This window comes from Diuraphis noxia, unplaced genomic scaffold (genome assembly GCF_037042655.1).
Source record: "Diuraphis noxia isolate RWA-SAM2 unplaced genomic scaffold, SU_Dnox_SAM2 contig0005, whole genome shotgun sequence".
NCBI classification, from domain to species: domain Eukaryota; kingdom Metazoa; phylum Arthropoda; class Insecta; order Hemiptera; family Aphididae; genus Diuraphis; species Diuraphis noxia.
Window position 1 is genome coordinate 25,386,523 of NW_028301715.1, and position 13,667 is coordinate 25,400,189.

The 13,667-nt window shown below is 26.7% G+C and overlaps 1 protein-coding gene across 1 annotated transcript; it reads left to right on the forward strand.

The window, feature by feature from the left end:
- The first annotated feature begins 3,004 nt into the window (after nt 1–3,004).
- On the forward strand, nt 3,005–11,003 carry LOC149055127 (zinc finger MYM-type protein 6-like). The gene is made up of 4 exons (XM_089229508.1): nt 3,005–3,009; nt 7,382–7,440; nt 9,853–10,764; nt 10,846–11,003. The coding sequence occupies exons 1-4, from the start codon at nt 3,005–3,007 to the stop codon at nt 11,001–11,003; spliced, it is 1,134 nt and encodes a 377-aa protein (XP_089085634.1).
- The last annotated feature ends 2,664 nt before the right edge of the window (nt 11,004–13,667 follow it).

Sequence of the window (13,667 nt, forward strand, 5' to 3'; positions counted from 1 at the left end):
ATTTTTTGTTCCCTCCTTGCAGCACCTCCAAAATTGGACGTGTCGCGTGAATAGGTGATTCGCAGAAACTATCGGTTATCGTTATCGCATGCCACCGTCCGCGATAGATTCATAGAATTAATACTATACATTATTACCCAATGACTAATTTACTACTACTATGGTAGTATGGTACAATTATTACACTATGCTATTTTATTCCTTTACAAAAATGCATATATTATAATTTAACTATATAGAAATAACGGAATTAAAACAAGACAATCTTCTGAAAACGGGATAAAAAGCGTCCCGTTCAAAGTTTCTCGGGACAACGGGACATAATGATAGAAAAAGGGACAATCCCGTTTTAAACGGGACGTATGGTCACCCTCGTATGCCATATGTATAGCGTATGGAGAAAAGATAATTATGCTCACTATAATAATATTAACTCGTCTCTAACTTAACGTTTTCATTAAATCGGATACTGTCAGAAAAATCGATATTTACTGATAAAACACAATTTGGAAGATCACTAGTTCAAAAATAAAGAATTTTGAAAAATGTAGTAGGTATAGGAAATACGTAATGCCTTAGTTTAATTACAACATTACCATTGGATGCAGACACGTCACATTTCAATCTCAATATGTCATCATATATTATATTTGTGATTATTGTTGGTATGATTCTGTTTAGAGAGTTGTAGATAGTTTTACAGGTGTTAAAATAAATGACTGCGTGACTTATTCTATATAATTTTCATCTGGAATAATTCATTTGTACATTAATTGAAGAACACTGAAGTAGCCATTCATAGACTAAAAATCCTAAGTCTTTTTACCTGTTATTAAACTTTAAGTCTTGCTTCTCCAATGGTTTCGTTTTTTAATATATAATATATATACATATATTTTTTTTTAATCCACAGTTTAAATTACTTAATGTGCAAGGAATAAATTATCGTTTAAATCGTTTTTTCCAATTGTCTATTAGTATCAAAAGTCAGTTTTTCTCTTTCTGTATTTTGTGTCAGTTTGGGATTGAAAAGTTCTTAATTGGTAATAGTTTGAATATGTTCATTTCAAGAAAACAAGTTAAATACATTTTTTAAACATTTAGTGTGATTTTATTCTGATTTTTCCGTACAATTGGTGAATAAGAATTTGGTGAGTATAGGTAGGCAAATACAAGTAAAAAGTTATTCGTTATTAAAATAAAAAATTTTTCAGTGTCGAATAGGGTTCCATAAATCATAACTAAAAAAGTATCATTAAACGATTCTGGAAAATATTTTTCATCATCATCGATACCGTTGATGGACGATAAACATTCGTCATCTGATGGTAAATAATGAACATTTTAATTTTTAATAGTATTTAGCTTACATATGTAGGGTTTGTATAATATTATTTATCCATTTTAAAATAATAATAATAATAATATATATATATATATTTTTTTTTATTGACGATAAAAGTTTATTTACAATCTATACATACAGTGTATAACAAGAGATCATGACTGAAAAGACAGTATAGTTTAATGACTTTAATGTAAAAAATCAAATAAACCATTTAATAGGTGATATATTATTTGTTCCACCGAGTCAAACGATTCATTTTTTTTTTTTTTGTAGTATCGCAAATTCGCAACCACGAAACACATAACTTATGCAATTTGTTTTTGTTAACAATTAGTCAGCCTTCCGTATTTTTTTTTTTTATTAAACAACTATCCGCGACGTCTATGGCCATTGGATGTAACAGTACATTATATATTAGTATATTTACATATTACATTAATATTTAAAAAGATATACAAAGTGATTTAGTATTTAAAACACCCTTCCGTATTATAGGTACGTACTAAGCTAAATATAAATACATAATAATATTGTATTTTTTGAAATATAGGCTAACAGACCGTCTCATCCCTCTGAACCGCTGCTCGTATTTACGCAATAGTTTTTTGAAATTTAATTTACTCATTACAGTGACCAACTCAATTATTACGATAAACACCAACACACAAAATACAGGAGAGTTATAACCTTGTTTACTCGTATTATAATACACGGTTTTATTGACTTTTGCACTATCTGTCGAATATATTTTTTAAGACATGGATATTGAATCTATGAAATTGTTTCTAAATTCATTTTTTATTGCTGTATGTAATCTGAAATCAGAAATATTTACAAATTGTTTGATTGAACATTAAAAAGTTATTTATAATATTAAGATACTTATTTGAATGGTGCCTATATTTTACTGTACCTATTTGAAATCAAATGTTTAAACAGAAATATATAATATGATCAAAAAATATGTAAATCAAAAAAACATATATTACCAATGTTCATACGTCATCTTATACAGTGAGTATACAAAAACAATTATTTTTTACAGATATATTTTCTTTATGCAATCAAATATAAAAGCATGCGTATTCTTTCCATCAGATTTGATTTTTTATATGTAAATATGATATTATGTATAATTGCAGTTTTGAATTCAATTTGCATGTTGAAAAATTCACCTTCTTAATTATATAAAGAAAGGTAAACTTTTTTAGCAATTAAGTTATTTTAAACAACTCTACTGTTAAATATTACGTACTTACCTCCTTCTTGCATTTCGTTTCAAGTGTGTTTAGTGTAAATATTTTGATATTACCAAGTTATTATTATTATTCGGATATTATTTAAATTACGGGTAAACACTAGAGAACTCCTACATAATATATCAATAATGCGAATAATTATTATATTTTAAATTTAATATATTGTGGTACATTATTAGAATAGTTTTATTAAAATTATGAAGTATGATGAAAAATATTTAAAATTTTTTTATTAATCTTTGGTGTGTATCAAATTTAAAGTATTTTAAAAGTTTTTTTTTAAGCATTTTACGTTGGATATTGAAATAATAATATATATAAACAGATTCTGGGTGCTTACCTCGCCTCATAAAAAAGTTTACTGTTTATGCGTCTGCTACAATACGGTTTTACCACAATGGGGTAATATAATAATCGATTTTGAAAAAGTTAGTTTTTAAACGTTCCAATTTTAAATATTCGGTTTAATATGCTATAAAAATTAAGTGTTTTTCAGTAAAAAAAATTCAATAATATAAAATAATATAATAGTAGGTACCTACGTACAATATTAATATTTAGACAGTTAATGTGTTATTTATAATTCAATATATATTTTCCCACCTGAATGTAAATTAATTATATTCCATGACATTTAATGTGGGGTTTCTGGCTGTTTTCCACGATTCATAGTTTTATTATCACTATATTCCTACCAACTAACGCATTTTGGCTACCCTGAGCTATTATATAGATTATGACAAAACCTCGCAATAAATAGCTATTTACGAACGATTATATTATTTATATTTTCATCACTATTTCGGATAAACTTGCGTTTTATGTAACGCATTGACTATAGAGTGTATGCAATTTAGTTATACCATATATATTTTTTTATTATTATTTTTAGCATTTATTATTTAATTAGTATTTAATTGTTTCAAACCATTGGCCATTAAAAAAATATAATGATTTTATAAATTCTTAATGTTTGAAACGTTTTAAATTTTAAAAAATAATTTTATTTTCTAAGCATTCTAAAAATTAAAATATGTGTACGTGTAAACAAGTGTGTATTTCAACATAGTAGTACCATAACTACATAGGGAATTATATTATTGTGATGTTTATATTATACATAATTATATTAAGTCGTATGTCTAAGTAAAATATTGAGTCAACATACTTTTTAATCTCGAGTAATGTTTGTGTTTTTTCAAATAGTTTGAAGAGTCTAGACACTTTTAACAATTTATTATAACTTACATACAAGTTTTTTTACAACAAAGTATAGGTATTGGTACAAGTTTTTAATTTACTAACTTTTAATGACAAGTAAGCCTCTGAAGTTTATTTTAATTTAATTTTTAAATCGGAGCACATTTATAGGTTAAATGTGAATAAACATCGATTATTTAACAGATGTATTATTTTACAAGTACACATTTAAAGTTTAAACAAGATCTAGAAAATTTTATATTACACTAACGAATAAAATACACACATATAAGTAATAAATTAACCCATATCTTCGGAAAGTATTATCTCGTCTTCGGACACCTATGTCTGCTCAAACTGCCAGCGACTCAATAATACTGTAAGGGTTGTTATAAATCATTATCGGGTGCCTAAAATTAATAGATTGTAATCGTTTTTGATTTTAGGCAAGTTTCCTACAATGACTGCATTTTTTGCTCTCAAAACCTGCAGGTACTAAGTAGATTGTAGAGGTTAAGTGCACGGGTTGTTATTATTAGTATTATTATTTTTGTTATCATGCACATTGTTTTTTTTTCATACACAGTTTTACGCACAAATTAACAAAACTGCACGATCTTGAACAATAGCCTGTAATCATTAAAAGTAGAAACTTCGATGGTGAAATGGAATATCCGTATTGAAGATGTTTTATGCACATGAAAAAAATACTCTTTTTGCGTGAACTATATACAAATAACATAATATGCCAACAGAATATAATATTCACTTTTTAAAATAATATCGATACTGAAAGGGTTAATATAACTACCAATATTGTTCTTTTATATTTGGCGTTTTTATTAATCATTATCGTTCTAACTTGTCGAAACCAAATTCAAAGTGTTCGAATATTGAAAAAAATTAACTTGAAATACACAAATACACAGGTTTTACATTTGAAACTATTCCAAATGAAAACTTCTGGGAAAATTTTTGTGATCTTGAAGAGGTTTTTAACGATAGAGTTAGTGAACGTAAATATCTACTGCTTGTATGGAAGGCTTGACGATTCAACTGTTTTTATTTTTTTGATAAAGTAAGTACAATGTGAAAATATATAAATTAAGTTTATATGTCATTACCCTAAGAAAAATAACAAATGCTCCCGCCTTAATTATTTTAGATTTCTATTCATTTTCAAGTTGTTATAACATGAAACAGTGTTCAGTTGATCTCGAGTTTTTTTTTAACAAAGGTTTTTCCTTTACGAATCAGATACGAAGGCACGTATTTCCTCCCATCTCATTTGAATTTCCATATGTAAATATATTTTACAATTACAGATTGAGATTTTTTTAAGGTTCAGTTTGCATGTTGGAAAATTTAAACTTTTACATTTTGAGAAACAACTTTTGTAATTTTAGGAAATGTTTGCTATTAAATCATATTATACATTTTATTTATTTTATTGTATTTTGTTTCAATAAGAGTGTTTAGATTATCTATTTTTTCATTAGCAAGTTCTTATTTCATTCTGAAACTATTAAAATTACTCGATTACTAGCAAGCATATTAGGTACACACCTAACTTAATCGCTCAGAATTATTGCTTTTCGTATGGAAGGCCATTAGGTACAGCGACCTACTCAATGACAAGATTGGAAATGCGATACTAAATATATATATATATATATTATATAATATACTAAAATACGAAATGCGACACCTACTATACAGCATAATGAAATTCACGGTTTTTTTTTATTGTCTTTAGTTCGTGTGACATAATTGACTCCATTAGGGAGGGGGCGTCATTCATTTGGGTGAAAACCCCAAAATTTACCTGAGTAAAGCATATATCATTTGGGCAAGAAATTGACTGATCGTTAAGGCAAATTTATAAATTATTTAACAATTGGGAATTAACATACCTACGACTACAATAATTTATATAATGTTTCCTACAGCTAAATATTATTATTATATCGTTTCGGCTGATTGGTATTCATACGCCAATTCACAAATATAGATGGTGAATAATAATTTGTTAGATTGTACTAAGACATGTGGGTTTTCATTTTTTGCCCATGTCTAATCTAATCAGATACTGAAGTGTGATATTTATTAATTAAAATTTAGTTAATATAATAATATAATAGATTTTTAACCGCACCAGTTAGAGTTAACTGAGAGTCCTAAAAATGGGAAGGAAAACCTATTAGTCTATATAAATGTTTATACATAAATATTTATAGCTCACCCAAATGATATGTTATTTTGGGTCATTCCCCCATTAGGGTTATAGAAAATAAAGTTAGTATGTTATTCATTTACGCTTATATTTTTTACATTGAATTATTACAATAGAATATAATCAGGTTGATATATCATAACTGTATATAGTAATTTAGAATGGAATAAATTATTTTAATTTTATATTTTTCGGTAGAAGTCACTAATTGGTTTTAATAAAATTTATATTTAAAGCGAATTTTTAATTGGAAAATCAACGTGGGGACAGTCGTATTACAATTCGTATAAATCGAATATATATTTAAAACTAAAAATACAAAAATATTATTATATTACATAAATTGTAAAATTTCAATTTTTTATACATAGGTGTCACCGTTTCAGTCACCTTTTGTTCACATCTACGAGCTACATATTGATTATTTTAATTGAGAATCTATCAAAAAGGCCTGATGTCGGTGATTGGGTCTCAGTCCTAAGGTCAAGCATCGGTCGACGTTGCTAGTTTCCAAATGGATGACCACTAAGAATTTTAGTGACGAATCTTCACCTCATATATACGTGTTCTGAACCAACCATAACCCTACAATTGGTTAATAACCACGAAGTTAAATTCTAAAAAAAAATAGAAACTATAGGTCAGACATACCAAACAATCAGAATACTAAACAGTTAATTTCCATGTACCTCTATAATTTTATGTCTTTATATAGTTCTGATGAATATTTCACAAAGAGTATAATATATATATATTGTGAAAACCTTTTTCATCTAATCATCGTTTGCAAAGGTAATGTTACATTGCACGTTTTACGTTTTACATTCAATGATTAATAAGTTATTGTCGTTGACATAAAGTTAATTATAGTTTTTTTTTCTATCATTATTATTAAATAAAATATTTATTTATTTAACAAAATATTATATGTTAACTGGGGAATTCACTTGGCTGTATAGTAAGTGTCTAAGTCTATCTTAGGTTAGGTTAGGTTTGGTTTTCATTGGTCACTGTTATAGATTTGTAAAATTTGAATTTAACAATAATTCATTGAATTATACGAAAAATGATACTGAACGAGCGATATAGGTTTCTTATGTGGTCACTATATGAAAAAATTGCCCAAAATGATTGAACAAGTACAATTTTAATAGTCGTGTATAATTCAGTATATATTACTTAATCTACATCTTAAAAATAGAATGTAGTTTGAATTATATATGGTCGAATATAAAGGTGGTATTCAACTAAGTATAATATTTGGAATGTCGAAGACCACAGCTCTCGATCGGAGAGCCAAAATTACAGCAACCGAGATACCTTATGATCCTGTTGATTTAGTTTTCCATTGATTGTCAATTCGTGGTGGATGGTGGAAGATGCTGAATTACCGATGGATGGTAATGGTGACATTAAAAAGACATAAACAAAATACATTACGTTATTAATTTTTACATCATGTACATATTGATTTTTTATTTTGATAACCTATAAAATTCCATATAACCACAAAAACATTCCCTATATAAATACAGAAGGCTATCTATTGTGTGAAAGAAAATACATTGAAATCTAAGATCCAACTAGGATGTAGCCATGCGCACGAATTTTGCTTTTAACAACAATTTGGGATTGTGATATATTCTATTAGTTACAGACACAATACAAGTGAGCTATTATTATCCCAATAAATGTTATGTTTAAAAAATACGATATGAATACTTTAATTGTGATAATATGTAGAATGTAAATAATAGTTAAATACATATAATACATTATATATGTAGTCATTACTGTAGGTTAGGTATATAATATAGGTATTTATGTAAAGTATTGTGTCGTGTGGCTATGAACTATAAACACACGAACAAAATTAATATAATTTTAATTCTTAATTGATATTTTAAACTCTCATTAGGATTTTTATTTTTATAATTATAGTTCAAAATTTGTTTTAATCTACTGCACGCAAGTAATCACAAAAGGGTCTTAACAACGAGATTTCCCCATTTCCTTATGCTGCAGTTTGCGTAAACTATTTCGAGGTAAGTTTAAGTAGATATACTACAGTGGGTACCTCGCTGTATAATAGTAGACAACAGTTGTGACGATAGTCTGAGTTATTAACTAACTTTGCTTTTTGATGTGGGTAAGCTATTAATACTTATAAAAATAAAAATCTTACAAGAAATAACGCGCATAACAAATAAGTTATTGATTATGATAAAATTATTATGTTTCACTACACTCGCTCTGTACTTATTTACTTATTGTACACCTAATTTGATAATTGTACACACATCAGTGGGATAAATACATTGTAATAATATATTATATTATTATGCACATAATTATATTGATACAATATAATATAATTTATAATTTATAAAAACTTGAAAATTTTATGTTAATTGTTAAATTCTCGTCTTTATTTGAATAATATTATATTGTTTAAAATATTTGAATTTAATCAAAAATACGATAACAGCACAATATGGTAATTACACAATATAGATTTAAACTATAATATACGTACAATGTATAATGTATATAACATTTTGGAATTATTAATTTTGTATTTCTATTTATTCCGACATGAATGTAAATCATAAAAAACTCTTGTCGAGATGCACATTGACTGATTGTTGCGTTCTTGTGCCCATAATGGACTGAAGTGTTACATCATAACTGCACATGAAATAGTTATTGATCGCATATCTTAAGAAAAGTTTTCTCAAGCACTTTACGTAACAATGAATAATTTAAAAGTTAAGTTATTAAAAATTACAAAACATTTTCTGAAGTGAACGAATAAAGTTTATTTTAATCCTATGTTGTTATTATGAACTCAGAACTGTAACGAATAATGATAATAATAATCAAAAATTTGGTTATTAAATTATTATATTATTTCGCAATCTGTGTTTGAAACATCGAGTCGTGTGTCGTGTGTCCGTACTGCGTGTATTTTACAAATCTACAAGAAACTAGAAAGTACTTAAGCAACTGGTAAGTACTAAAAAATATTTTAAATTGTACCAAGGATAGTAACTAGTAAGGTTGTTAAGTTTAATGGTTTTCTTATATAATTATCATTTTGTGTAGGTATTTAAATTTAAGTTATAATGAGTGATGGAAGAAAAAGGTTGAGTGGTTCTGAATATGGAAAACGTTCTAAAGAAAAAAATAGAAAAGAACAGGAAGTTATTAAAAGATCAAAGAAAATAAATTCTTTTTTTATATCTAAAAGTATTGATAATACTATTAATACTACAAATACAAGTAATCAAATAATTGTCGACTCAGATTCTAGTTTTGTTGAAAATATTAAAATAATTGATAATGGCTTAAATAATAAACCTCCAGAAACAGAAAATATTAAATCTTTTGATAATAGCTTAAATAATAAACCTTAGAAATAGAAAATATTAAAATAATTGATGATTCTGAAAATATACTTCTAAGCAACAATAATAATACTAGTACTTTATCCAAAACTACTTTTTGTGTTCCAAAAGACCCAATAGATTGGATAATTAATAACACTACTTGTGATTATATTGTAATGCACGGCTTTAACCAAAATAAAAATTTGAACTTTTTAAACAGTAAAAGACAATACAATGATGTTAATAGATATTTACCAATTTCATTATTCGAAAGAAAATTGCTAAATGGTGAAAAATGTTTACGAACATGGTTAGTTTATTCAGAAAAAAAAGGATGTGTGTTTTGTGGACCTTGTCTTTTATTTGATATAGATAATTATTCATAATTTTCAAAAAATGGTTTTAATGATTGGAAAAATGCAGAAAGTAGAGTAAGCCAACATGAAAATTCCACCAAACATAATTCGAATTTGATTACTTTAAAAGAAAGAGCAAATACATTAGGAACAATAAACGTTAGTTTAACAAAACAGTTAGATGAACATATTAATTATTGGGAAAATGTATTGAGACGGGTAGTTGCTACAGTTAAAGCTTTATCATCCAGAGGTCAACTCATTTTGAAATTTGGGTCAACTCAGAATGGTAATTATTTAATGGCTATGGAACTTATCTCTGAGTTTGATCCATTTCTTGCTGAACACATTGGAAAATTTGGCCTGTGCGGTAGTGGTCACACGAATTATTTATCGTCTACCATATACAAAGAAATTATTCAGTTAATGGCTGATAAAATCAGGCAAAAAATTATTGACGAAATAAAAACAGTTAATAATTATTCGATAATAGTAGATAGCAGTCCCGATATTTCACACGTAGACCAACTATCTTTCGTTATTCGTTATGTTCAAGAAAACAGCGTGCCAATAGAACTATTTCTTCAATTTCTTCCAAACACTGGTCATAAAGCTATTGAGTTATTTGATTCAGTTACAAAGCTTCTTAATTCTTACGAAATAGAAATAGAAAATTGCCGAGGTCAGTCCTATGACAATGCCCGAAACATGTCAGGAATATATTCAGGACTACAGACAAGGATTAAAGAGTTAAATCCTTTAATTGAATATGTACCTTGTTCCGCCCACTCACTGAATTTAGTAGTATCTTGTGCAGCTGATAATTGTGATGATACATTGACATATTTTTCCCTTCTTCAAACAGTATACAATTTTTTTTCATCATCCACGAATCGATGGGAAATATTGAAAACCCAACTAAAAAATAATCCTGAGTCAAAAACAGTGAAAACATTATCAAACACAAGATGGTCTTCTCGTGATGATGCATGTTAAAGTCTGTATAGTTCTTGGAATGAAATACGTAATGCACTGATATCAATAACAAACAATTCAACAGAAAAGGCAACCACGATAAATGAAGCACGTAGTATACTTAACGAACTGGATAGCTTGGAAACGGCGTTTATGACATTGTTATGGGGTTGCCTTCTTAACCGTTTAAACAAGGCTAGTAAACAACTCCAGAGTGTTAATGAAAGTCAAAGTGTTTTTTGAAAACTGTTAGAAAATGTTAACTTTTGACCTTTATAATGCACCAAGGATATTCACTTTTACATAGGAAACCACCCCCAAAGTTTGAAATTGAAGCATTATTTCGACTAGTTATGCTGTACACAGACACAAAAAAAAAACACACATCATTGTAAAATCTATACATTCATCACTTCGTTCAGAATCTAAAATCAAAATTATATCATAATCGTATTTTGAAAATTTAATACAAATTTATCATGTAAAAGAGAGTGAACTATCGCCACCAATCAACGTTTATGCGTACTTGTAAACTTTTTAATTAATTTTTAAATCTAAAAAATGTCAAAACTTTTTATAAAATACTCAAAATTTTGTAATATTTTAATTTTTACTTTGAATGGTTGGTAATGTGTCTAAACTTCAAATCGTTACTTTATAATTACTAAAAACATTAAAGTTAATTCATTAAAATGTAATACAATTTGTTTAAAATACTTAGTTTTTTTGTTGAAAAATGTAATTAAAAAAAAAATTGTTAAAAACTTTGGCACTATATCGATTCGACAGTTCATAACATTATCAAATTAACAAGTATAAGAAATGAAATAATCCTGACAACAATAATTTTGAATGTTGGGCTAAAATACAAGTTTTTTTTTTAGTCATTACTTTATCAGTTTTAATATTTAGTTGATAAAAATTGCTTATTTATCAATATGGTTAGATATAATTGTGATAACAATTGTTCAAGTATAGTTCACTATTAAAATTTCGTAAAATATAAATAATAAGAGTAATGGTGTAGGTTCGTTCACAAAACACAAGAAGCCACGCGCGAAGGGCATAGGCCTATAGATAACAATAAACGTATTATTTAAATTTCTTAATACGAGAGGAATAATATTATTAAGTACAACAATGGTGTGTATTGAACATATACATGATTTTTTCCGACATAATTTATTCTTGGAATTATTGATTTTCGTGTGAATATTTAGGTACAATTTAATGCCGTATCATCGGCTCTATTCATTGAAAATCGTTTTGCATAAGACACACTTTTGCTTTTAAGACTTTAATATTACAAACATCCAAACTCACTCCTTTATAAGTACTCAAAGCACAGTAGGTGTAAAATGTACACCACTGATTTTATGTAAATTTAATATTAAAATAGGTATACTTATAGACGACAGCTGGTAAAATGGTTTCCTCCGGAAGTTCTGTGATATATATTTATAAGTCATATAATAACGCAGTATTCGCCGGTGACCGTTCATTTAAACACATCATTATATTTTACTATTAATCAGCGACGTATCTCATGAAAATAATAATAATAAAAATTATGATATGGGTAAACTATAAGGTTGTCTAAAGTTTTTTTTCCTGTGAGACAGCGATAATCGGACGAGCTAAAGGGTGAGCTAAAGTAAACCTTTTTCAAATACGAAAATCATGAATTATCACGTTCAAAAACAATAAACTCGAAACAGAATTCGTGTTGTTATGTAATATCTAGGAAACTTGAACATTTAAAAATAATCATAATCACACAATATCTCTCACGTGTTTATATTTTTATCATATTAATAATGCAATATTATAAATTCAATAAGCCACGATTTATTGTATAAGATTTGGGTAAATGCTACAACGTTTAGGTTACGAGATTTTAAAACCTGATACTTTTGCTTTGGTTATGGTCTATCTTATTTAAATTCTTATATGAATATTGGTTGACCTACAGATTACCACAAAAACCAGAAAGGATTTTAACAAATCTAGTAAAAACAAGTGTTATTTTGTTTTTAATAATAAATATTTTATTAAATATAAATTTTTAATTTATTTCTTTTGTCATAATTTTACCGAATTTTTCTTCTCGAACATATATTTTTGGCAAATATTATGCTACAAAAAAGTCAAATATGTAAACTTTATTCGTTCACTTCAGAAAATGTTTTGTAATTTTTAATAACTTAACTTTTAAATTATTCATTGTTACGTAAAGTGCTTGAGACAACTTTTCTTAAGATATGCGATCAATAACTATTTCATGTGCAGTTATGATGTAACACTCAGTCCATTATGTAACGATAACGATTTATCTGCAAACGATTTTAAATATTTGTTATTATTCAAAAAGTCGTAGATAGGTACTCGAAAATTTCACCAGTTATTTAGATTGGCATTTTCTTTACACGATTTAATTTTTGAAATATTTTGACTTTTTTTTAGATATTTATAGACAACTGAAATTTTCAATTATTCTGAAATTTTTTTTTTTGAAGTGTCGAATTTTTGGGCCAATCAAAATACTTGAAAATTTAATACAAAGTTCCCCATAAGTTATTCTTATATTTATTTATTATAAGAATACATACGCACAATTTTTTTTGTTAGTATTTGAAATTCTAATATTGACTTATAATACGTAAAAATTATGGCAATGTTCAAATTATCTTAGATAGAAATTCATAAAAGTTTTTTTTTTTGAATCTAAGATTTAAAAATTTAATACAAGGCTCCTAACACATTGTAACAATAGTAGTTGAAAAATATAAAAATATATAACCACAATTTTATTTACAAGCATTCAAATATTAATTTTGACAACATACGCAAAAATCACGAAAATTCGTAAATTATTTTATCCTAGAAATTTATAAAAAATTTTCTTTT

Excerpts from the sequence above, each read along its gene's own strand:
- LOC149055127 (XM_089229508.1), top strand. Across the intron at positions 7,441-9,852 it reads TGCTGAATTACCGATGGATG|AAAGTAGAGTAAGCCAACAT; the intron begins GTAATGGTGACA and ends GGAAAAATGCAG. Across the intron at positions 10,765-10,845 it reads AAACACAAGATGGTCTTCTC|AAAAGGCAACCACGATAAAT; the intron begins GTGATGATGCAT and ends ACAATTCAACAG.